Below are 25,539 nucleotides of genomic sequence, written 5' to 3'. Positions count from 1 at the left end.
CTCCTCTCCTCATCAGTTTTTTTCCCCTCTCTTGTAGCTTAAAAACTTGGTTACAAACTTCTGCATTTTTTTCGTCTTGTTAACTGTTAACACAAATAAATGTGAGAAACTAAAAAAAAGAAAAAAGAAAGGGAAAATGCTTGTTTAACTCAAGAATGATAGATTTCTGAAGTTGTAAAAGCCTGAAAGAAACCAGGTGCTGTTATGGGGATATGTTATATATTCTGTTTAAAAGGAAGAAGAAAAAATATACTACAACTGAATGAAAGCTACATTTTCCTATTTTCAAACATAAAATTAAAGAAACAAAATGGATATTTACAACACTAAACAGATTTTTCCGTCCTTAAAGAGGTTTTGTCTCTGAGACATAACAAACTCTGGCTTAACGACAACCGCATGTTGGGTGTACCCTGTTTTTTTAACCCCTCTTGCATTGTGGGTTGCCTATTTCTTGCTAAAAATATTAATTCTTGATAGTATTATCCTTAAAGTAATTCCCATCTTAATCTTTTTTTTTTTTTTAATTAACAGATCCAATACATTGCAATCAAAAATGTTCTTGTACGCCTTATATCTGGAGAACTACATACAGTGTAGCCAAACCTAAACTATCACTTAACTCAGTATGATATGCTTATTCCGTAGAAAATACGAAAACTCGATTTCGGGGTCATTCAAGAATTTTGTTGCCCCTAATCCAATTGACCAAAAAGCTCCAATATATTTCTATCAAAAATTTTCTTGCACGCCTTATATCCGGAGAACTACATACAGTGTAGCCAAACCTAAACTATCACTTAACTAAATATGATGTGCTTATTAAGTAGAAAATACGAAAACTCGATTTAGGGGCCGTTCAAAAATTTTGTGGCCCCTGACCCAAAAACTAATTATTGGCCAAGATCGCAATCACTTAATCACCCCTTTTTTGATCATTCCTAAAATTGTTGTGAAATGTATAAATGCAAGGTGTGTTTATTTATAGTTTCAAGAATTCACCTATAACAGGCATTTCCTTACTGTAAGAAAACAGATGAACCTATGATACTTAGCTTCAAAATGCTTTCCTTTTGATGCTATTCTTTCGTGAAACAATTAATTATCTGTTTATCGGAAACACGTCAACAATGTCCTTTCAAGTCATTGTTCATTTTGAGAAAGAGTCCAGAAATCAGAAGGTTATAAGTCACGTAAAAATAAGGTGGATGTTCTAGTTTTGTTGTGACTTGCTTAACCAGATTCTTGTGAGCGCTTAACCTACTTAATCCGCGATCCGTACATGCATCCACTATCTATTTCACCCATTAATTAAAAACTGTCACACTTACTATATGTGTTAATATCATTTGTAAAATTTAAAATAAATAAAAGTAGTATTAAAAAGAGAAAAACGATGAAGAGTGATCAATCAATACAAGAATGAAGGACCATATTTCGACCCTATGTAACTTTAGCTCTGGTAGTCATTCCTTGATCCCCTCGAATATACAGTAATAAAATTCGTGTTATTTACAAACTGAATTATGATGCTTTCTTTTAAATCTCATTTTATATTTGACTGCAAAATCTCGGATGTTATTTAGTAAATTATCTACTTTCTCCCCCTCCTCTTGTTGCATGAGGACTTGTCTCTAGAGTTTTTTTTTTTTTTTTTTACTTTTATTTCTGATATTTAGCCCAAGAATTATCTTCCAAGAGTCAATACAATGAAATTCCAATAACCACAACAGACAGAGGTAAAAAAAATAAAGACGTAAAAACAGTACACTAGGGTAAACTTAATTTGTGAATATACCATATAAGCATGTGATAAAAAGCTTCTGTGTCGGAGTTACTTAACTGAAACCAACATAATGAGCGTGTGTGTGTGTGTGTGTGAAATAGAGAGGGTGTGTTCATAGGTGTTTATGTGTATATATTGAGAGTGTGAGTGAGAAGGAAAGCAGTACGCACAAAGCAAGTTTCTATTGATCCGTCAGGCCGAGCCAACATTTTTTTTTTTTTTACATTTTGACTGCTTGTATGTATGTATGTATATGTGTTGTATATATATATATATATATATATATATATATATATATATATATATATATATATATATGTGTGTGTGTGTGTGTGTGTGTGTGTAGATTTTTTTAGTTTTCAGTTCTCGATGGCAAAAGAGAAAGAGAGACGATGAGAAAATTGTATCAACGACGACTGCCTCTGTTCCCTTTCCTCATCTCTTGTTTTGTTCGTTATTTTTTTATTTCATATGTGTGCGTGTGTGTGTGTGTGTGTGTGAGTTTCACACATGCTGTGCTCAGTAAATTACTTTAGTCCTTGTGTGATGCAGTTAGGGACAGGTACGTTAATCTCGCTCACCAGAGAATAGTGCGAATGAACAACTAGAGCCAGTAAATTTGAAAATAACCTTTTCTCATAACTCTTTTTTTCTTTGTTCCCCTTCCGCTTTCTCTTGCCCTTCCTTTTAAAAAAGACGAACAAAATAAAAGCAAAATAGAATGAACTGATTTAGGTAATTCTCTCACTCTCTCTTTGTTTGCTTCAATGTTTTAAGGTATTAGGATAAAATGTGTATGCCATATAAAAATCAAGATCATTATCATCGTCCAGTATTTTTTCCTCTGTTACGACACTTTAGTCGTAAACAAACTTCTCTCTTTCTGTTTTGTTTGTACTTACAATATGGTGTTGTGCATTTATTTTAATTTACTGTGTACTTTTCTTTTTTTTATCCATTTATTTTAGACACAACATACACACTTAATTTGTATGTTATTAACTAAGCGGCCATATAGTTCCCTCTCATCTATTTCCTTCTTATCGTTGGTTATACTGAATTCCACATAATCTTCATCTTAACAAAATAACTAAGATTCTAATTTGTTTGAATACTACCTTGTTTGATACAATACAAATTTGAATTAATTTTTAAAAAATCAAGCTACAAAATATTTGCAAACCTTGGGAGAACCTACAAACATCATCACCTATTACAGAAGTTGTGTATTCTTATCTCTACAGCAAAATTATATATGCCCAAAAGTAGGTATACAGTACCGTACTGATCAGCTATATCGTTTCTTATTGCTATCATCAAGTAGGCGAAACAAATAAACCCATAAACTAGAAGTTATACTTGATCAATGCAGGGGATGTGTACCTACTTTTGGGCCACCCCATATATAATATATTACGTTTTAAGATTGTCAGACTAGATGTAGCAAGTGACATTGTGTTGTTAAGAATAGCGACGCTTAGGATCACAATTTCAGATGTTACATCTAGTCTGACAATTTTAGAACGTCATGCATTTCACTTTGTATATTGTCCTTTGCCTATTGTTCTTTGCATATTGCCCTGTTGCATGAATTAGTGACTTTTGCTTTGCCAAAGCGCCTGCAATAACTTCTAGAAGTACAGCTTTTTGAAATCAGATGATCTTAACTCATGTCGTATTTACACAAAAATATGTAGTGTTTATACACGTCTAAAAAGATTGTGTTGAAGTTTAGTTTATATATTGATATACGAATAAGTGGACAATTTTGTGCATTAAAAGCATTTCGTTGTATTCGTATATGCAACCAGAACATAACAGATGCATTTCAATGATATATGATACACTTAAAAAAAAAAAAAAAAACGTAAATATTGCCAGGAAAAAGAGGCCACCATCACCTAATTCACTAGTACAGGTTTAAAATGAAAATTAGTGTTTATTATTTATTTTTTTAATTTTCCCATTCTAATGTTGATATTTCGATATTAATTCGTTTGCTTTTGTGTATTTCATGTTTATTATCCGGTAATGGTGATTAGTAACTCATCAAATTTCCTGCTGTCTCCGCAACCGACCATACACCAACAATATGCAAATGGTCGCAATAGCATAGAGAATGGAGGGCAACGGGGGTTATGCATGTTTTTCTGTTGTTTGAAATTAACAAATGACAGGCATGTGATCTAGTTGGTTGATTTGGGGGGAAAGCGTTATTGGCCTAAACTTCAAACTAATATGAAGTAAACAATTAAACCGCCAGTTAATTACTATTGACTATCGAATAGCTTTGATAGTTTATTGCGCAATTTGTCAAAACGAGACACAGGATATATATATATATATATATATATATATATATATATATATATATATATATATATATATATATATATATATATATATATATATATATATATATATATATATATAATTAACGAACTGCGTGTAGTCCATACAACTCATCCTGGTTTGTTTTGCGATAAATTGTCTATTCAGCTCGCATGGCCGTGGATCAACTAAAGATTGATTCTAATCGGATTTCGAAGACAATAAAGAGATCACTGGGTATTGTCCCTAAACAAAGGCATAGGCACACACATATATAGAGGTATTTGCATCCTGCTGGATCCGTTTGGTTGCTTCATTCGTGGCTGTGACACACCTACACTCGAATACACACATACATATACACAGGTGCATGCATTCTAATTTAGTACAGTAGATCAATTTCATAAATATACACTGTAATTTATTTACTTTAAAACAATCCGAGATTACTCTTGATGTCAGGTTTAGAATGTTCACGGTGACAATATTTGAGAAAGATTACTGAAAAATTCTAAGGGAAAATAATGTATTAAACATAGTATATGAAAGTTTTGTATTTTGGTGCTTTACAAAAGATTATCAACTATGTGCTTCACTGATTCGTTTCTCTTTGTTTCCAATCTTGAAATGTGAACCAATATAAATGTTGAAACAGTACGGTAAAAATTCACTGAATATACTCAACATGTTTTCATATGGACAGAAAATTAAGTGAACATGAATAGGTCCATTATTCTTCTCATTTACTTAACATTAGTTATTCAAAGTAAGTAATAATAAAACTTTCAGTTCTATTTAATTATACGCCCAGTCAATGACGTACGCAAGAAGGCTTTGGGAATTTAATGCCCTCCTTCAGGAAGATACTATCGAAAAATAAACAATTACTACATTATACACTACATACGCTTATCCTGTAATGATATGAGATTGAGTATTTGAACCTGCCTTCCTCCAACGAAAAAAAAATACCTTGTTAAAAAAAAATTCTGCGTATGTTACTGTGTCCAGTACACAGAATTTCTTATTTCATTATTATGAATCTCACAAAGAAGGAGAGAGAAGGAAAAATAAACACAGGACTTGAAAATTGAACTTTCAGTATATGTTTTCGTAATACAAAAGGCACACTACATAGAACAAAATACAACATAATACAGAACAGAGACAGTGTCGAAATATGTTTAAGGTAAAATAAATTTTGCTGTCGTTCATAGTAAAAAAAAATAAATATCATGACACAGTGAAACCAGTCAACTTTCTGATGTTTCCCGGTATAATTAAAACCTAATAAGAAATATCAGACTTTCAAGAATTAAGAATGGTCAAAATTCTTATAAATCTCATTGTTGCCTCAGATATCATTAAAAAAATTGGTTTTAAAAATATTCATACTCTTAAGCCTTGAAGTAAGTACATTTAATCATATCTTTTAGGCTAGGAAGGAGGCAATGAGAAATCCAAATTAATGAAAACATAATATTAAAAAAAAAAAGTTGAAGGCCAGAGTATTGGAAGATCTCACAACCTACATCATGCGACTAAAATTAGAACACATACATATGTGTTTTTCTGTCATTATGCTATATTAACTAAAACACGTTGACATCCAAGTTGCGAGATTAAAATGTCAGCGCTAGATTTAATAAATAAATATCAAAATATTTGAATAGTTTGAGTGACCAGGTGATTAAGTAATAACGTGTTTTTCTCAGTAAAAATGTATTTATTTTTCTAAAATCAATTATTTACTAGTGGATTTTGATTTGGATAATTCAGGAAACATTCAGTAAAGTATATGTCATAAGTCAAACACAGGATCTATATAAAGTTCATTAATGAATAAAATAAAGATATTTTCTCTTCAAAATAATGCACCTATTAAAAAAATCCAAGATAATCGTTTAACATGTATGGGACAAATACCTAGGTATTTTAGTCTATTTGCATTATTCATATTGAGCGATTTTTGTGCAGAATTTGTTGCACAAAGTGCAACGTGCTACGTGTTACGTTATTGCCTTTCCGTTATTCTCCAGTGAAGCTATATTTAGTACTTGATACACTGAATAAACTAAATGCTATTTTTATTTTTTTAAATATTAGTTTTCTTTTATAATCTATCAGATTTCTATATTTTTCTACATCGGACCACATTAAGTCATGTGAGGAATTTAATACGTGTGTAATTTATTTTATCAGTGATTACACGTGAATAAATTTAGCTGTCATAGTTAAAACTAAAATCAGGAATCCAATTTTGTAGGCGTGTGTTTTGAGTGAGTAGATGTGGTGAAGATTGCTTTTAAACAATTGGAGAAGCAACCACAGAAGAGAAAGAGGACGAGTTCGGCCATTTTGTAGGCAAAATCCGTTTGGCTAAGTGGTCATCTAGATTTATGTTACGAGATCGTACCAATTTAATGTCCACCATTGGCCCATAACAGGAGTTTAATGCATTCCAAAATTCCTTGTTTAGACATGATTGTGCAAATTGAACTCACTTACTCATTCAGTCTGTCCTCTCTCCCCCCCCCTCTCTCTCTCTCTCTCTTTCTCTCTCTTTCTGTATAATATGCACTTTATCTGCGCATGCATATTTTGCAGTACATATCAGTTTGGATATGCAGTCAGAAGAGGTGTAGCTGAGGGTTCGATGTTTTCGACATGGCGCATTATTTCATCAATGCATGTCTCTACATGAATTATTCTCTGATGTCATTTCAACACCTCCCCCTCCCTTACTTACCAAGTTCCTCTTGCTCATTTCCAACTGATGAGAACCGCAATAGGTTCTGATTCTTGTTTATATTTCTCTGTATGAATTAGTTTCATTCCCCTTTTCTTTCTTTTTTTTTTCTTTTTTAAATAGATGTTGGTAATTTTCTCGCATGTGGATTCGTCGCAGAATGACCGTTGGAACAAGGTTCTGTTCTTTCCTTTCTGAAATCATTTTAAAACTTCCATTTTGATTAACTGCATTGTGTTTTCTTTGAGGTATTGGAGTGCCCAAGCAACAGTAAAGGACTGAGTTTAACTCCACCTTCGAAGGCTACTAATAATTTTTATATTTTCCATACGGTACTGTTAGTAATATTCCTAACATTTAGTGTATTTCTACCATCGGCAATATTCCTAGTGTTTAGTGCTTTCCTTTGGAATCCTATTTGAACTGTGAATAAGAAGTTAGGGTACTAAATATTTTTGTCAACTGTTATTCTTTCTATTCTATTTGAGATCGTGTAATTTATTCTTCAGCTGATTTATTAATATGTACTCCTTTTCTTTTCAGGATTCGATCCAAATATCCCCGGCTACCCACGCTATACAATGATCGGTGATAGAAGTAATGGAGTCTACAACCTGCGGATAGTAAATGCCAGTTTGTCCGATGATGCAGAATTCCAATGCCAAGTAGGGCCTGCTAGGAACAATAGAGCTATCAGAGCCAACGCAAGACTTACCGTGATATGTAAGTACAAAATTTCCTATTATTATTATTAATGCTGAGAAGATACTTAGAAAATCTTTAAATGTTTGCCTATACTGAAAAGGTGCTCAGATATATTCAGTCAGTATATCATTTTTTTTTATTTCAATAGGTCTGTCTCGTATCGTATCTTGTTAGGAAAATTATGTCTCGTTAGCAATCCTACTCACAATCAGGTTTTGAGTTCGTATCCCTGCAGCGTTCTCCGTTTATTGGATTTTAGTGCACGTGGTCCGATTCCCAGTGAGAACATTAAGCGCTTGGCGGCGGATCGGAATCCACTTTAAACTCTAGACCTATCTCAGATAGCCTCGGTGCTGAAAAAGGATGCTAAATTTCAACATACATAAAATAGCATCCATCCTGACATTTGTTTATTAAGGAAGAAAGAGAAATAGTATTTCATAATTTTGTGGGGAAATAGTATTTCAGCATACCTTTTCAGCATTGAGGGCATGTACATGCTATGAGACGTTGAGTCCTACGGTTATACATAGTTCGAAACTGTAGGAGATCAAACCCGTGTCTCCCGCATCAAAATATTCACTCTCAAAGGATTGTATACTATATTGTAACTCACAATTAAAAGAAACTCAACTAAGAATCTGAAAATTAGGAGAGTACTTTAATATCTGATAAGTTATTTAATTCACAACCTCCGTCATTATTATGTTGGGAAATATAGACCTGTAGAGTAATATTATTGTTAAAAAAGAAGTTTACCCGTTGTATGCATTAAACGCATGATGAGAGGATGTGATTTTCAGAAACCGAAGGGTTTAATAATCATTAGCGCTGCTTTAGTGGAATTAAAATTCCTGTCCTTTGATTAACCTTGGCTGTGTGTTGATTAGCCTATTGTTTCCGGTAAGGGCTAACTATCTCCCGAGAGGAAACAAGCGCCTCGTGAGAATTATCCTATGATGACGGTGCCATCTCTTAAGAGAAAATTGCATCCGAGTCTCATAACGACGGCTCTCTCTATCTATACACACACGTATACCGACCGACGTCTCTTTTGTTATAGCGTACAAGGCTACCGAACGAAAACGAGTCTAGAGTAACTGAGTGGCTCGAGGAATATGACGAGGAAATTGAATAGTTTTTGCAACACAACGGGTCTTGCTCGCTGGCTGGTGTGCTGTTAAATAAAAAAAGAAAAAGAAAGAGAGAAAAAAGTGAATGAATCTCTATTCACCGGTGGAACCGGAATTCAGCGCCCGTGGGCTCTCTTTTCTGTTGTAATAGAGTTTGAGCTTCTGGCATTTGCCACCAGATGTCCTTCGCGACTCACGGTTGACTTGGTTCAACTTCCTCCTGGATTTGACGTTAACGAGACGATTAATTCTCCATGCAGAGAACAGAGACTGACTTCCATGCTCTGCGTTCTTTTTTTTTTAAATACCTTTTTTTATACGTACACACACACACACACACACACACACACACACATATATATATATATATATATATATATATATATATATATATATATATATGAGGAAAATCTTTTATCCGTAGTGTGTTTGGGAAAGTAGAGGAGTTTGGATCCTTTTATGAATACCGATTATTCTTCACACGAATTTCAATAATTCCATTCAAAGATGACCCCTGTCGTCTGATCTCTGTTCTTGTTTCGTGATGGAATGAGAAAGGATTGCGGAGGAAAGAGGGGGGAGGAGGAAGAATCTATATCGGTCTTTTTTAAAAGTAATTTCTAAAACTACTACTGATGGTGGATTCGTGGTGATTTAGAGCCACGTATGACCTTTAACCTCTTGATGCTCAGTCGTAAAACAAATGGTTTGGTTTGGATAAGGGAAAGGGGGAAAATTATTAAAAAGAAGTAAGGCCAATCAAAATACTCCACCTTGAATGTCCCTCACAATGGTTTGAATTCAAAACTTTGTTGTAAAATAGAGAGATTGTGTCGGAGAAGTCGTTATGAATAATACAAGCGTGACGACTTACTTCTGACTCTAGATTGAAAATTATACAGCAAGGAATGTATTTTGAATATAAAACTTTGGTTCTGTTGATCAGATATTTTGTGTTTCATTTACTTCTCTAAAACACACATATACACATAAAAAGCCTTTCGGTGGGGGCACTCGGTCGGAAAAGTGTAAAAAGCTTCTTCAGGTCAGTCATTCTGAATTAAGTTTTCCTCGTTTATACCAGGCAAATTCCTGGGTGCTACTTAACTTATAGGTCCCAGACCGCTTCCTTTCTTCTATTTCCCCGGATAGTGTGTTCGCCGAGGGACGTCATCCCTTATACGTGACGGGTTAAATGGCCATAGATGCCGAAAGCCCAGAAATCTAAATCCTAAATCCTAACATAAAAAGCCTTGGTTTCAAGTAACAGTGTTGTACTTGTTCAGAAAAAACTTAATACCTACTGCTGTTGCAGGTTTATTGCCAACGTTTTCGACTTTACCTAGAGAAAACTTGTTTGGATATCCGCTGAGAGTGCTTGTGATGTGGGTCTTCGTTAAGTTGTACGTCAAATTTCCACATAACCTCGAAGCAGAAAAGGGAACTTCTATTTGAGTCAACGAACTAATCAATTACAGATAATTCTAGAAGAAATGAAGTACTTAAAATTTTATTGCTCACAACTGCACAATCCTTGTTCGTGTAGCGATACACATATTTTATGTTTATTTGATAAGACTTCTGGTTTCACGATTCAAAAATAGATGTATCAAAAGACATACAGCCAAAATTTTGCCACTTCAAATTCTGCGGGCCAAACTCTAGTGGGTCAAAATTTCTCTGACTAAAATCTCGTCAGTCAAAAATTCTTGCGGACCGAAATCTCACCAGGACAAACAATTTTTGAACACTACTTAGGTTGGTGTTTGGAAACAAAACTACACTGTTATTTTTTCTAAAGTTAAATTTGTTATCTGTTGCTTCAAACTTCTTGTTTTTCTTTTATCAGGTAATACGGGATAAAATATACCCAATTTGGAGAATATCTAGTGCGATTTCTTGAATACGTTTTGGAGTGATTTCTCACTATAATTTCAAACAAATACTGGTTTGATGGTATTCTACACTCAGTGTTAGTTTTGATCATTCACACCTTATTTTCTTTACGTGTATTTTCCAAAGAATGAGACTGTCAAATATGAATCGCGTAAATTCTTAAAATGCAAAAGAAGGAAAGGATATTGAACGTTTAAAACAAAGGAAGAAATGAAACTGTTTTTCCAGTTATTTCAATGTTGTTTGCACCTGAACCCAAAATATACAATGAGGAATGCTAAATCCTTGTTAAAATGTTTTTTTATTATTATTATTACTAATGAGGGTGAAAACTGTAAACCTACGATATTGTTTAAGGAAGTGTGTGCAATGTATTTTTTTAAATGCTTTGCTATTTCGCTCTCTCATTTCCTTTACGGTTCTCTGTATCACTATTTGTCTCTCTTCTCATATCTTATTTGTAAACATCATTTCGCAGACGAGTGCTACAAGAGTCCAATTTTGTGTCTTGAAACGATCGAATGAAATACGAAACGGATGCAGAGAGAAAGAGAGAGAGAGAGCGTGATGCACCATCTGACAGCGTCGTCCTCGTCTTAGACGTTCTCGTCTCGCCTATAAATCAGGCGAACGTGCCGAGTGAAGGAGAAATGCCGCATGTTGATAGCGCTTTGACGAAGGCAGGCAGCACTGGATGGCATGCGTGTTATGAACCTTGAATGCCAACGATTCGTGTACACCAAGTTGAACATATTTTGCCTTTAACTACGTCTCCTTTCCTTGTGCTTTATCTGTGTCAAACAACATCACATGCTCATGATTCTTTGACAACTACTATTTCATCAAACGTACAATTTGCTTTCCGTAATACATTTCTGTTATTTAGAGAAATTTGCGGGTTCTATTCTGAACAGTATTTGATCTATAAAATAACTTCAAATGATAGTTTCTGCCTTCTACATATGCACCTCAAAAGTTGTTAGTAAAAATACAAAGATGTAGACTGCCATAAAATCTCCGTTAAATTACATAGAAACAATAGGAATAATAGTTGATGTTAAAATAGTAATTGATTTACAGTTATGCTTAAGGTTAAATAAATGAAATGAATTTCTAGTTTGACGTCCGACGATTATGCACTAAGACTAAGGAAAACGGTGGATGATGATCATGAATGGAATAGTAGAATGAAAAAATTAGGTGAAACTGTAAGAAACACAAAGTTCATTTGGCGCGTGCTGGAGTCAAATTAGGAATGACAGCCCTGTCATTGAGTCAGTGATATATCAGTGTTGATAGTTGTATGGCAATTAATGCAATCAAAACCTCAAATAAGAGCTCCCTCGTGGCTAAGCAGTTAGCGTATGCACTGTTGGCATGGAAGATCAGAGTTCGATTCCCAGCAGGAGCTCATGTGGTTCGGATTCTACATTAAGTTGTAGGTCGACGTCATATATAGTCTCGCTGCTGAAAGGGACGCTAAACTGAAAGTCAAATCAAATCAAAATCTCAAATAAGGAAATTGAGTGCACCGGAAATTATTTAAATTGTTAAATCATGGCATTGAGGCGACGATGTGAAACTATAGTGTAAGATGAGAATTGAACATGTGCTTGCACTGAAATTTGTATTTTTTTTCTACAGCGAAAGCATGAACACTAACAATTTAACAACGAGAAAGTGCGTGCTTCTCTTAAATTGAGTGCCTCTCTCCACTATTGTATTATACGTATAGTACTCTATACGAATAGTACTTATCTGGATACGTACTTATCCTTGCTGCTTATGCAACCCAAAATTACCTTAATCGGTGCGGGTTGCATAATATGGAAGGGGTAATGGCTTGAGTGAATGTCATTTTCACGTTTTTCAAACGCAATTAGTTAGTAATTCTAATATTATTTTAGGTCCTTCTATCAATGCTATTTAGGTATAACTTACAGTTTTGCTTGCTCAGGAATCGTTAAAAAAAAGTAGGAAACTTCGATATAGGCTCTATAGAAAGCCAGTAATGAGAGGCTTGTAAAGATGAGTGCCAGATTTGAATTCTACAAACACCACACTGGCTGTAGGCTTCCCAGGTTTCTTTCTCATTTGGATTGAATAAATACCAGAATGTTGTATTCCAGAATTTGGACACCATCTTTCCGAATTCCCTTCGCATATACTCGCGCACTATCTGTTGTTTCTAATGTAAAATGATCTTACATCGGTGCAGTATTTGTTAATTTATTATTATTATTATTATTATTATTATTATTATTATTATTATTATTATTATTATTATTATTATTATTATTATTATTATTATTATTATGTCTTTTCGGGCAAATAAGGCTGTCTCGTCTCTTAAAGGTGTCAGGAAAGAGATATTCCGTCCCAGAAAGTATTTGTTGCCTTCCGCTTGTTTTATTGCAGTATTTGTTCTGTTATATTTCATGTTCTTTTATAATTTCTCTCCAGAACTGTCTTAACATATGGACTCGATGGGCACTTACCTGGAAGCTCCACGAACATGAGAGACCCATGCTAATTTGTTTATGTCAAGTGACTTGCCATAAATAAATACTATTACAGTCCTCTAGGCTAAACTATCTAACAGTATTTGGTGCAGTGTTCTTGTGTTATGACTGGGCATCAAAGACGTGATTTTTTTTACTTAGTATCCCTGCGTTAATATTAAACACACCTCACATGAATGCTTATTTACATTTTCTTCCTGTGACTAAGACGGCACTATCTTTCTATTTTCGAGCCTAAAAGGAAAATAATAGGACATAAAATACGAATACTTCTGTAACCTACGCGTATCTGTTAGCAAATTCGATAGTTGCAAATTTCTTTACGGGGAAGCAAATATACTGCTTTTATATATGTTGTCAAGGAATATTGTCCTGGAACGGATGTGTACCCACATCTTACATTTCAGAATTTAGTTGTGTATGCTTCCGCAGGCCAAACTTGTGTATAACGAATGTTTGGTAAGTAATTGCATATCAGCATCCATTTTGTAGTTCCTCCAGTCAGAAATACGCCTATAAACTACAAAATAATGTAAAAGTTTACTTGCGTATAAATGCACTCGAACAATCATGTTTTTTCCCTTGTTTAATCGTGTTTTTGTTATAAGACATAAAACGTGTTTTATAGTATGGTCTTTTCTTTTTTTTTTCATTATTGTGTTTTCTCTTGTTTCGTCCTTTGCCTGTGTGTGTGTGTGTGTTACATGAATAATCTGCTTTCACTAAAAGTGTGGTTTTGTTTACAAGCTTCACATTAAAGCAATCCCTCGTAATTCCCTGACATCAATGTTAGAAGAGCTGCCACTATTAAGCGTTCCACATCCAGAGTATCCGCCGCTTCCGTTTTCTCAAGAGTTTTCCCAGCAGAGATTTATGAGTTTGGAAAATCTGGAAGATCCTCGCTGCGTCATATGGGAGGACGTAGAAGAAGAAGAAGAAGAAGAAGCTTCAGGCTTTTATCTCCTTCCTCTTTCTCTTCTTCTTCTTCTCTCTCTTTCTTCAAGCTCTACAAAGTATCCTTCGTCTTTCTCTCTCTCTCTCTCTCTTTCTCACGCACACAGACAAAAGCCCTTGACGACGATTTGTTACTTCACATGAAATGTCATCATTCTGACTGATCCTTAGAGAACTTTTAAATATCGAAATCGGAATGAATGCATACTTCCGTTTTACACACTTCAATGATGCTATTGTAGTGTAACACAGTCAATGAAAAGTACAAATGAATTTATTAAATTACGAGTGTGTTAGCTTTAATGTTATGTACTGGAAGTCAATGATATTCCTTGAAAGAATAGAAAGCAAAGCACTGAGATTCAATGTACTAGCCACACATCACTCACTTGAACATCCCGTCACTTCGTGGGATGTAAAGCAAGAGAGTATAGTTTATTTATGAATTACAGTAAATAATTATTTCCTATTAGTTTGTCCTATCATAAATATGTTTTTATTTTTATAGAAACAATCTGCACGTTTGCTTATAGCGCATTCCCATTGCCCTACAGGACAAAGAGAAGGACATCGTACTGCAGAATCGAAACTATAGAAACTTCCCTCGAAATAGACTTCATCGAAAGAAAAAAATAAAGATTTTCTTTTTTTTTTTTTTTTTTTTTGTGCATTATCCACGTTGTTTCAACATTATCAGGAGAACTTTATATCTTCAATATTATAGCACAAAAATGAAAGAAGAATTGTTCGCTAATTGCTAATTATTCGCGATATCCACTTTCATGCTTTCTTTTACGTGGCACAGGAAACTTGTTATAGAACTAATTTAGTAATAAATATAAACAGTGCGAACTTTGCTGTTTCTAATATGCAGAAAGGACACTTTGCTATGTATTGAGGAGAACTGGGTAGTTTGTTTAATTGCTTTAATATTGATCTATAGCATTTAAGGATAGGTTTTCTGTATTTATATCATCTGCTTATTATACTTAAATTCTTATACTGTGCGTACGATCGGAATATTTCTTTATTTAAAAACCAAATTAACACAGCAATAGCACAGTTCAAACACATAGTATCTTTGCGTGTGTGTGTGTAAATGTATGTATGTATATTATCATGTGGAAACCTTGTTTCTCCACCGCATTTCCTCGCTTCATAGTCCCTTTGGCTCCCGCTGGGAGGAATTCCATGTAGACCAGTTCCAGGAGCAGTGCCCTCGAGAAACTAAAGCTTACTTGCTTACTTTACTAGCGTTCTCGCCTTCACTCTCGTATTCTCTCTCGCAAAGGCGCTTCCCGTCGTGCCACACACAAGTTACTTATTTATTTCTCCTACTCTGTGAGAACCTTCTCTCGTGCCCCTTCCCAATTACAGGCCAAAGCTCAACTATCCTGTTTAGTTATTTAACGGAAGAGGAGAGACAGAAAGAGAGAGAGAGAGAGGGTGGGAGGGAGACGCGACACTACGGTTTGTTGAGAAGGTTACTCGCGGCTATAAAAGAGGGTTGTAAGGGAGGAGAGGAGAGAAAGTTTCGCTAAGGGACGCCGAGACCTTTGGCTGCTGAGAGCTAACCTCTGCATGCGTCTTAATTACGCGAGACCTCTTACCTTAGTCAGTCAGAGAAGCTATATCACGAAATTTGGAGGAAGAGGAAGATGATACGGGTACATAGAGTGACTCGCAGCACGGTACTTCCAGCTGAGAAAGAGAGAGAGAGACCAGATTTATTTCGTTCCTGATGCGAATATGCTATCATTAATTCAAACCAGAAGCAAGCTAACGGTTCAAAGACAGAATTATAACTAATCAATAAATGAGGTAATTGCGTTGAGAAGAAATGATAAAAAAATAGAAATATTATTGAATAGTAAGGACATCTGTAATAATTGCCAATGACTTATCGTAATTTTAAATTTTGATATCAAGCAAGTTTTGTACAAAAGCTGTTATGGGTCTTTGTTTCTATCAGATTTTAATTCTGATAACTTTTTTCTTAAATAATATTTTTTTAAATTATTGAAATACAGGAATTCTTTGTATAACGCGATTAATTGGTTCCAAGGAACGTTCGCTCTCTTTAGTCTATTTATATTTCATTTAAATGGAATTTGTTCATCACAACAATTTAGGATAATAAACAAAGGGTCAAAACTGAAAAATAAAAAAATGTATTTATTTTTATAAAATATACACTAAAAGCATGTAAACATGTAAAAAGTAGTAATATTACACGTACAGGTTTCTTCAAGTGCAAATGAGAAAATGAAATCTTGAAGTTTTACGTTCCATGTTTATGTTCTTTAAGCTTGAGACGGATGGTGAATGAAACAGAAAGATTACGAAATAAGTTCTGAAATTATAATGTGAGAGAAAAACGGGAAGCCCACAAACACGATGAACTTCACTGCAGATGCATGTTGCCTAGAATCGAACCAGGGACCTCAGAGAGATGAGCAATCTACCAGTTGTTGTTTTTTTTAACTCCCTGACTCTTATTTGACTCTTTTACTTGTTTTCAACTGTTTAAAGCCTTCGGACACGCAAAGATTGAAGACAGTTAAAATTCCAAAGGCTCCTTCATCGGAAATCGAACCCGGGACCACGTTCACCAAAGACACACAAATACCAGTAAGCCACCGTGTCTCTTTATGTGTATTTGCAGTTGATACTATAAGTAATAGAAGCTGAAGTTTCATTCTGCATCATAGTTACGATTCACATATCTAACAAAAGGGATAATAAAGAAACAAATATTTATATGAACTAGAAGTCAGGTAAACATCTTAACAAATATAATTTTAAAATATGGGATTATTAGCAAATGCAAAATTACAAGTTACAAAGCATAATAAATAAATATGCGCGTGGTATGGTGACATAAATGCATTACATATTATATTTTGTGTGTGATTTTTTTTCTAAATCTGGACGTCTCTTTTTAAAATTATGGTTCTTCTTTCTTTTCATGCCTCTGAGGTGGAGGGGAGGGAGAATGAGTGAATAGATGGGATTGTGCTGAAAGTCTTCTAAACTAATACCATCATCCAATATCCGGTGCAGTGGCGTTTCTCTCTTGAACAGGGGAAGAAAAAGCTGAATCGCACTATTTGTCTGAAAATTTCCCTCCCGTAATTTCCTTCTCGTTACTAATACCTGGATTTCTCTTGCTCTTTAGAAGTGCTGCAATCTATAATATCTCCTGTCACAGAAGCTTGTCTGACCCCCTGCATATGTGTAGGAGGAAAGTGGATGTAGGAAGGCCTCCCGCTGAAGATCTGCTTGAGGACCAATGGGTTCCGTTCTGAATCCAGGGTCGAAGGGAAGGGAAGCTTCCGGTGCGGCGAATATTAAACCCTTCAGGGTGCAGGGAGATGAGTAATTTTCCCTGACGGTGAGTTATTGTCTTGCTCTGGCCGCAGACCCGTCATCCGTCTTAAGATAAGGCTAGGACTCTTGTCCCATCCCGCCACTCTTCTCCAAAACTGTGCTCATGAGTGCATACTTTGGCAGAGAAAAGTTCAGAAGCAGTGCTACCACCCAGTTTTTCATTCACGAATGATATAATACCACCACATATACTTGTATTAGTTGTTTTTTTCGGTTTTAATTTTAGTCGTCCATTTACAGATAATTCCGATACCATTAATATATAAACCTGAGAGGAATTATTCCATGCCATGATTCATACTCAAATCATCTTGTTAATGGGTTAGAAGTATTAATTGACAGCAAATATAACATATCCACGTTTTTTCACAAGAATAATCATTATAAATCTTTTAATCTCCAATATATTCACGGGATAGTTACTATACTTATATTCTATTTAAGTACCTATAATCCAGAGTTTAAAACACCGCTGTTATAGTGCTGAAACATTATAAGAAAATTATATCACATAATATTATTCTATCTTAAATAGTTGTCTAGGTGTAACTTGACCCAAAGTATTTTGTTACGAGTTGTATCAGACACACATGTCATACCAATGACTTCGGGTCTTACGAAGCTTTGTTCTATCTGCTAATGATGACAAGGAGGTGGCAGGTGAATTATCGTACTAATGTCACATAAGCTGACATTTCTCCATTTGTGTCAATCCTTCAATAGACCTATCAGTTAAGAGCTTGTGCTGTCCTGTCATCCGGAAAACAGTGTTTTCAGTTACAAACTAGTATATAAAGATGTTAAGTTACAGTATTGTCTGTAAAAAGTAGGAGACAAGTTGCCTGAATTATGTGAGCCCAGTTTTGATCCTCAAAGTTCGATTTTTATTTGGGTTTTATGATCGTGATTTGAAAGGATTAGAGGGCGAAAGAGATATAGAACAGATTGTACATTTGAAGTCAAAGTTTTTATAATTGCATTTATAATTTGATCACTATACATATTTCAAATTTCTCTCTCTTCATCTATCACCAGAAGTCATCTTTTCAAAAATGTAACATGACATCTTCATCCTCTAAACTCCTTCAAATGTTACTGACCATTTTCTGTGAATACTCCTGATTTCTTCCACTTTAATCTTCATTCTATCAAGTACATTATTTTCTTATATTAATTGTAGTTTTCGTTAGACTTTAGACACACAGACATCACATGTTAAAGTAGATTTTATTTATAATTGAAGCCAATAAGAACTCCGTATTTCTAAAAGTAAATGTATTTCAGTTTAACTGTTTATATATTATATATGTTTACACTTACATTAAAAATTACTCAAGCAAAACTTTGTTGGGCCAGTATATATAATTTTATACCTTTCAGGTCTTCGTATGGAGACCTGGTAACGCAAATTGCATTATGTGGCAACGTCGCAGATAAAGAATCATAGAGTAGATCTATCAATCCATCTAAATAGTTACATAAAATCTTTCCAGATGGCAGTTAAAGTCGATAGACGTTGACAGTAGCACCGACTACTAGTGTAACAATCGATTTAATTGCTTGATAGATTCATAGAGCAATGCTAATGGTTCCAAATTCATCTACGACGTTGCCACATAGTGAAATGTTTGACTCCCTGTAGCGACTGAAGGAAGCTCCGGAGAGAATATCATTATATAGCATTTTCGCTTTATTTTGCCCTGTAGAATAGCGCTCTATTGTCCACTCCATGGGCCCCATTTTTAGAACACCCGATATATATTTAAGAAACTATAAATGCAATGAAATTTTATTAATTGCAAATAATAAATAATAAAGTTTAATTAAACCTTACTAAAGTTCTGTTTGTAGAAGTGTCGTAGTGATTATAAATTATCTAGGTTATGAATGTGAAGTAAAATATTCCTAGTACCGGTATTAGTGTCACCATCAGGAAAAAAAAATAATATTTTCTACTAATCAGTAAATATCTTCTACTTAAATATCTTCTACCGTACTTAAATAAATGAACAACTCGTAGTGATAGAATAAAAGTTTTGAATTATTGTGGGCCACGAATGACAATTATTTGGTGCCATAAAAGCACGCATTAGAATTTACCCTCAAATATACCATTTTGTTGTTCAACTCGATGTGGTCTAACGATTTGATACAGTTGAGTCCCGAAAACTCGAGCTAATGTGGACCGAAAGGTGGCCATGAAAATGCCGGGTTATCAGGAATGGGGTTAAAAATAAATAATAAGTACGAGTGTTTCCTCAGAAAGTACAGTACTGTACTTGTATGTATGTATGTATTGGTTGCTTGAAGATACGACAGAAAATAAACTGCCCAATTACCCTTATAAAAAAAAAGGAAAAGTACGTACTTTATGAAGGCATTGAGCCTTTACTATACACGAACATGAAAATTAATGAATACACACTGTACAGTAATTTACCTGATAATACAGACCTTAGAAAAGTACATGGCAATGACCTTGAACGGATCGCGTACAAGTTTTTTATTTATTTACTTATTTTTTGCCCTGCCAAAATATGACCGAGTTATCCGGACTGCGTGGTTATCAAGTGCCGAGTTTTAGGGACTCTACTGTACCTGCCTTATCTTTGGACGCGATTAGAATTATTTTTCTTTTAAATTAACGTCTAAGAGTTAACTATAATTTTGTACTATATCTCTCAGTAGTTATGCTGGTACCATAATGAAAGGCTTAATAAAAATGTACGAGTAGTTCAGCATCCGTTTCATCTTAGTAGGTGGCGTCGTGGTCGTATAATTGTAATTTTTCAAAAAATTTCTCGACTTTCTCGAAAGCTACACATGAGGATTTCACTCATCAATATAATTTTGTTCAGCTCAATCAGATCTATCGAATTGGATCATCTTTGGACTGTTTTTTTTTTCTTTTTTTGCGTTAAACACTGGTAATATTGAACTATTAATATCATTTCTTCTATATAAGAATCGTTAAGTTTTCTGTTTATTTGTTTGGAGATACAAAGTTGCAGTTGGTAACAGTGTAAAGTTGAGATGTAAATCCATGGCGGCTGCTAGGTCAACTGTCCTTCTCTCGAAAGCCATGAGTTCTCTTCCTCCCGTGTGCAAAGCAAGGCAAAGTCAGCAGAAACTTCTACCACTAAAGAGCACATCTCTTTCCTCTCATCTCTCTCTCTCTTGCTTCTTCTATCCTTTAGCATCATCATCTGCTTTTTTCCCTTTCTTTCTTTTTAGCCTCGATTTCTCCTCATTCCTTCACCCTTCTTTTCTCATCCTCCTCACATTATTGGACTCATTTTCTTCTAACCATGACTTTCTTCTGATCGTTTCTTAGGCAAGAGCGAAGGTAGATCGGGTAGAAGGGATATTTTTTCTTATTTTTTCTTCTTCTTCATACTAAAGTGCATGATCTTTCTTTCTCTACTTTTTCCCAATAAATTCCCTGAAGACACATTTTCTTTTCTGAGATGGATTAACTGAAGGTTAACCCTCAAAGTACTCTTTTAAATATGGATCTCGCTACCTTTTACGTTCATACAAGAGACGCTCCATAGAGGGAAACAGGAGAAATATAGAAAAAGAGGGTTGGTGAGAGAGAGAGAGAATCAGACAGTAACAGAAGTTATTCTTCCATTCTTCTTAAAGATGATTCTACTAGAGAATGTTTGCTCAATCTGCACAGACCATTAAAATTCACAGATTTTTTTTCTTTCCCTTTCCCCTTCTAAAAAGTCATCTCGTTGATCTTCATGTTATTCCGTCTATTTTCTTTGTCTGTCTGAATTTATTTTATTTTCTTTCTTTTCTTTTAAATCTCATTCACGTACATGAAGATGTGTGTACATTCTACTAAAAGATTTCTTTTTTTATTATTATTATTAATGTAGAAATGAATCTTATGGTTATTTAAGGTTGTCGAATCCAAAAATAAAAGAGGTTATATATATTAGTGCTGGGCCTTGCTTTATCAGTGAAAAGACTTTACGAATTTGTTCTCTTCAATTTCAAATATAATTTCCCCTAATAATTAAGCAACTGAAGATATGCATGTAAAGTTAAGTTTCAGAACCTTAAAATTGGTCCATTCAGAAAGCCGAACTCAGATTTAACGAACTTCAGAAACGAAATCCAAACAAGAAAAGAGATTACAATTGATTTATCATTATCATAAAAATTTAAACTAATCATTCCGAACTTAACCCAACAAAAGTGATTTACTGTTGTTAGAATAGCTGTATCTAGAATTCCAAACCTAAAACTGATCAATTTAAATAAAAATGAAGTAAAATTTCTAATGTAATGACTCACAGTTAACACTTTTTAAGCTAAAGGAGGTGGATGACTAATGAAAGTGAATTATTACGAAAGAATTGGTGGAATAGAAATGTTGGAGGAAAGGGGACAACTTGAGATATTGTCCATCACAAACTCGCATGACCTGAGATCGAAGTAGGGATCCGTCATACCAGAGATAAGGATCGCTCTATCACTGAGCCCTCAGGTATGCAAAACAGTTTAGACCGAAATCTAAACACCTCCTTCTTTGATCCTTCCCGAGGAGGAAACCCCATCCTATATCATACATTGTATTAACAATTAATATTACAACACTTTACAGTCTCCAAGTAGTTTATGCAAACTTTTTTTCGCCTAAGATTTTCTGTATTCGTATCCTATTGCAAAGCACGATTCCCTTTCTTGCCTGTAGTTCGGGCTTAAAGGTTTTTCGCCATTTATTCAGCATCGTGAGAAAAAGTAGGTAAAATGTAATTAAATGAAGCAGGAGCCAACTTAACTATGGAAATTAGGAAACCAAGAAATAATGATGACTGTTGGTGTACAAAGTACGTATCATCCTATTAGAAGTGAGAAGTACAATATCGCCGGCCAATACTCTTCACGAGATTTTGCATTGGTATTTACTATTAAAATACGCATGATTGTCCATCGGAATTACTTGTTTTTATTAGTGTTATTTTGTCATTTTGATTAAGCTGCGTATCAGTTTCACAGAGTTATGAATGAATTCTTCGGAATGACATTTGTCACTTTACACGATCTTGATTTTTTAATTATATTTCCCATTAAGAATAATTTATTTTATAATTAAACTTTCGTATGTCTTTTGTTTTACATTTCAATAAGTTATTTATAAAAGACATTTCCACTTATATTTTTTTTATTGTGGTATAAAATACTATAGAGCTACCTGATTACGGAAAACATTTCCTTTCACTCATGCGTTGATTCTAACTACTCGAAATTTGCGATTTAATTTCGGTCTGTTACTCGTGTGGTGCTTGAAACAATGATCGCCATGTTTGTACGTCATCTGCCAATTCAAAGGAAACTGTCTGCGCCGCTCAATAGGGAAACAGCTTAGAGAAAGATACAATGCTCGTTTTCCAAGTGTCTAGGATGTTGGAGACAAAACGAAGATTTAAAAAGTAACAAAACGTAAGGTTTCTTTGAAAAGTAAACTATCCGTCTATTTGTTTCTAATCAATTTTTTGAGTATACTCGAATATCTAAGGACAAGATTATAGCATTCTAACTCTCAAGATTATACAACAAATTATCTAACACATTTACTGAAGTATTATTCGGTAATAAAGACAATACATTGAATTTACTAAACTATTTACATAGTGTGTAACTAATCTCTTTCCTTAGCAGTACGACACAATCCGTGTCTATGGACATACGTACTTATCCAAGTTTTGCTGTTCTTTTAAAAGCTGTAATGTAAGCTACACGTATAAGTACACGAAGGCTGTTGTGGTAGTAATTTGGTTTAGTGTCTTTACGTAAATAGGCGTTGTTTGTAGCCTGCGGAGCGTGAATTATTACACTAATTAATGTTCTTATATTTGGGTCAGCAATCAAGCTTACGAATTGATAGAATATTAATTTCTGATATCTAGTTCGTCGTAGATTCGATAACGAATGCGTTCAAAAGGGAGTCCGAGGATATTTACCGAAGAGAAAACATTTCCACTAGCAAAAATAATCTAAATTTCCTATTGAATTCAATGCTAGAACACACAAACTTACGAATAGTTGTGGCAATAGTGAATGGTGACCAATTGCTAAAATGTACAGTAAATGCTAGAAAAAAAGTAAGGAATGTAGTAAGATACGATTTGTTTATTTATTTTTTTGGCAGTAAGACCTTGTTGGTGCAGAAAATGCTATATTTGTAGCTGTAATGTTATATTTATAGAGTATAGTATAATAATAACATGGAGATTCATTACATTTATATGTATCCCGACAAATTTTCAATGTGTACAATTAAGGGTGAGAAATATATAGGCGCTAATAGAACATCAATTTTCAAAGCACTGAGAGCCAAGTTTTGAAAATAAAAGCTATATTTATAGCTATAATGTAATAGCCTGGATATTATCAATCTACATCGGGATTTATTTTTGATTTGAATTGATGTAGTAGTTAGACTCCTAGTGTTTCTGATGTAATACAATAATAAAATAATCCCGTTGATATATATATCTAAATTATTTGGAATATCTGAACATTACAGATGACTTTTGGTGTATTTTAAACTAGGATAACAGATCTTACATATTATTTTTATATACAGTAAGTATTTAATTCATTTTGTCATTTTCCACTAAGTTTATTTGTAGTTTACAGAGTAAGAAACTGCAATAAGAAAGCATCCCTTGAAGCTTTCAATACGGATCAGAGAGGGAAACCGATATGTAACGTCGTGCCAAAACAGCTTTTTTTCTGCTAGTGTGACGTTAAGCAGCACATTTTCGTATTTTTTGAAGCTCTGTATCTCCGTAACTGAGCTTTCTGGTATGTGCTCTATTGAAGACTAGTTCTACACGATGAAATCGTTAAATTAAAACTTTTGGTCAGTGTGTTGAATCATGTAAATTCAAATTCATTGAAATAAGAATCCATCAAATCCTTATTACCAAGAGTCTCAAATGATCAGCGTGTATGATGATTGATTAGAATAATCTATGTAAGAGATAACTTGATCAGTCCAGCAATTGACGATATAAATAAATGGATCAGAAAGTAATTCTTAATAGCAATACTTCTTTTAGGGTGGATTTTCATGCATGCGTCCGTTGCATTCGTTGTTTGCGATTTCTATGTGCAGCCAACAGAAATTTGTTACACGTAGAATCGTACTTAAACAACTTTCTCGATAGACTATTTAGCCACTAGTGCTCTCAAACGGGTCGGGTCAGCTCGGTCGGGTTGTCGGGTCAGGTCACTCGGGTCGGGTTAGTCGGGTCAGGTCACTCGGGTCAGCCCGGGTCGGGTTGTCGGGTCAGATCACTCGAATCGGGTCAGCTCAGGTCGAGTTGTCGAGTCAGCTCGGGTCGGGTCAGCTCAGGTCGAATTGTCGAGTCAGCTCGGGTCGGGTCACTCAGGTCAGTTTGGGTAGGGTCGGGTCACTCGGGTCAGTTCGGGTCGGATCAGATCACTTTAGTCAACTGAGTTTAGGTTGAACTTAAACTCGGCTGGAGTCGAAACCTGGTTTTTCACTAGCTGCCTAATTAAAAATAGCAACTTTAAATTGATTTTGTAGAAACCATAAATCTATTTTGAACACTTGCGGCTAGTGTTTTTATGGTAAGTGCTTATTTTTGTACTTGTGTGTACTTTAATTTTTAAATGTGGAAGATTGATTTTGCCAATCGACTGTAATATTAATATCTACGCCAATATAGAGTCTGGATTTAGAACAAAACTAGAAGTTGTTTAAGCAAGGCAAAAAGAAAGATCGGATATGGAAGACCAAGCCCAAGCGGGGCCGCGGTGACTCAGTGGTAGAGAATTCATGGTTCGATCCCAGCTTGTGCTAAGTGGGCTTTGTGGTGGAGAAACGCCGTGTAGTGGGTTTTCTTCCACTTTCTTCATTCCACCATTTCATTCATTTCTCATCATCACCATCTCCCTTAACCTCGGTGCAGAATCGAGGGACCTTAAACTGAATATTTCATTTCATTTCACCAAGCCCAAGAACATCGATACAAGACCAAGATAAAGATTGGATATGCAAGACAAAGTGCATAGTAATCTTGCTCT

At 34.6% G+C, this 25,539-nt stretch overlaps 1 protein-coding gene across 2 annotated transcripts in view; it reads left to right on the top strand.

Annotated features, from left to right (window-relative positions):
- Nucleotides 1–25,539, top strand: part of sns (nephrin adhesion molecule sticks and stones) — a 954,753-nt gene that overhangs the window by 789,648 nt on the left and 139,566 nt on the right. For both annotated transcript variants that reach the window (XM_081725673.1, XM_081725674.1), the window contains exon 3: nt 7,410–7,589. In XM_081725673.1, coding sequence (XP_081581799.1) covers nt 7,410–7,589 — 180 coding nt within the window. The remainder of the gene's footprint in view (nt 1–7,409; nt 7,590–25,539) is intronic.

Source organism: Thermobia domestica, chromosome 9, assembly GCF_964235325.1.
Source record: "Thermobia domestica chromosome 9, izTheDome1.hap1.1, whole genome shotgun sequence".
Lineage (NCBI taxonomy): Eukaryota > Metazoa > Arthropoda > Insecta > Zygentoma > Lepismatidae > Thermobia > Thermobia domestica.
Note: the sequence above shows the minus strand (reverse complement) of the source record. Positions and strands in the feature narration are given on the sequence as shown.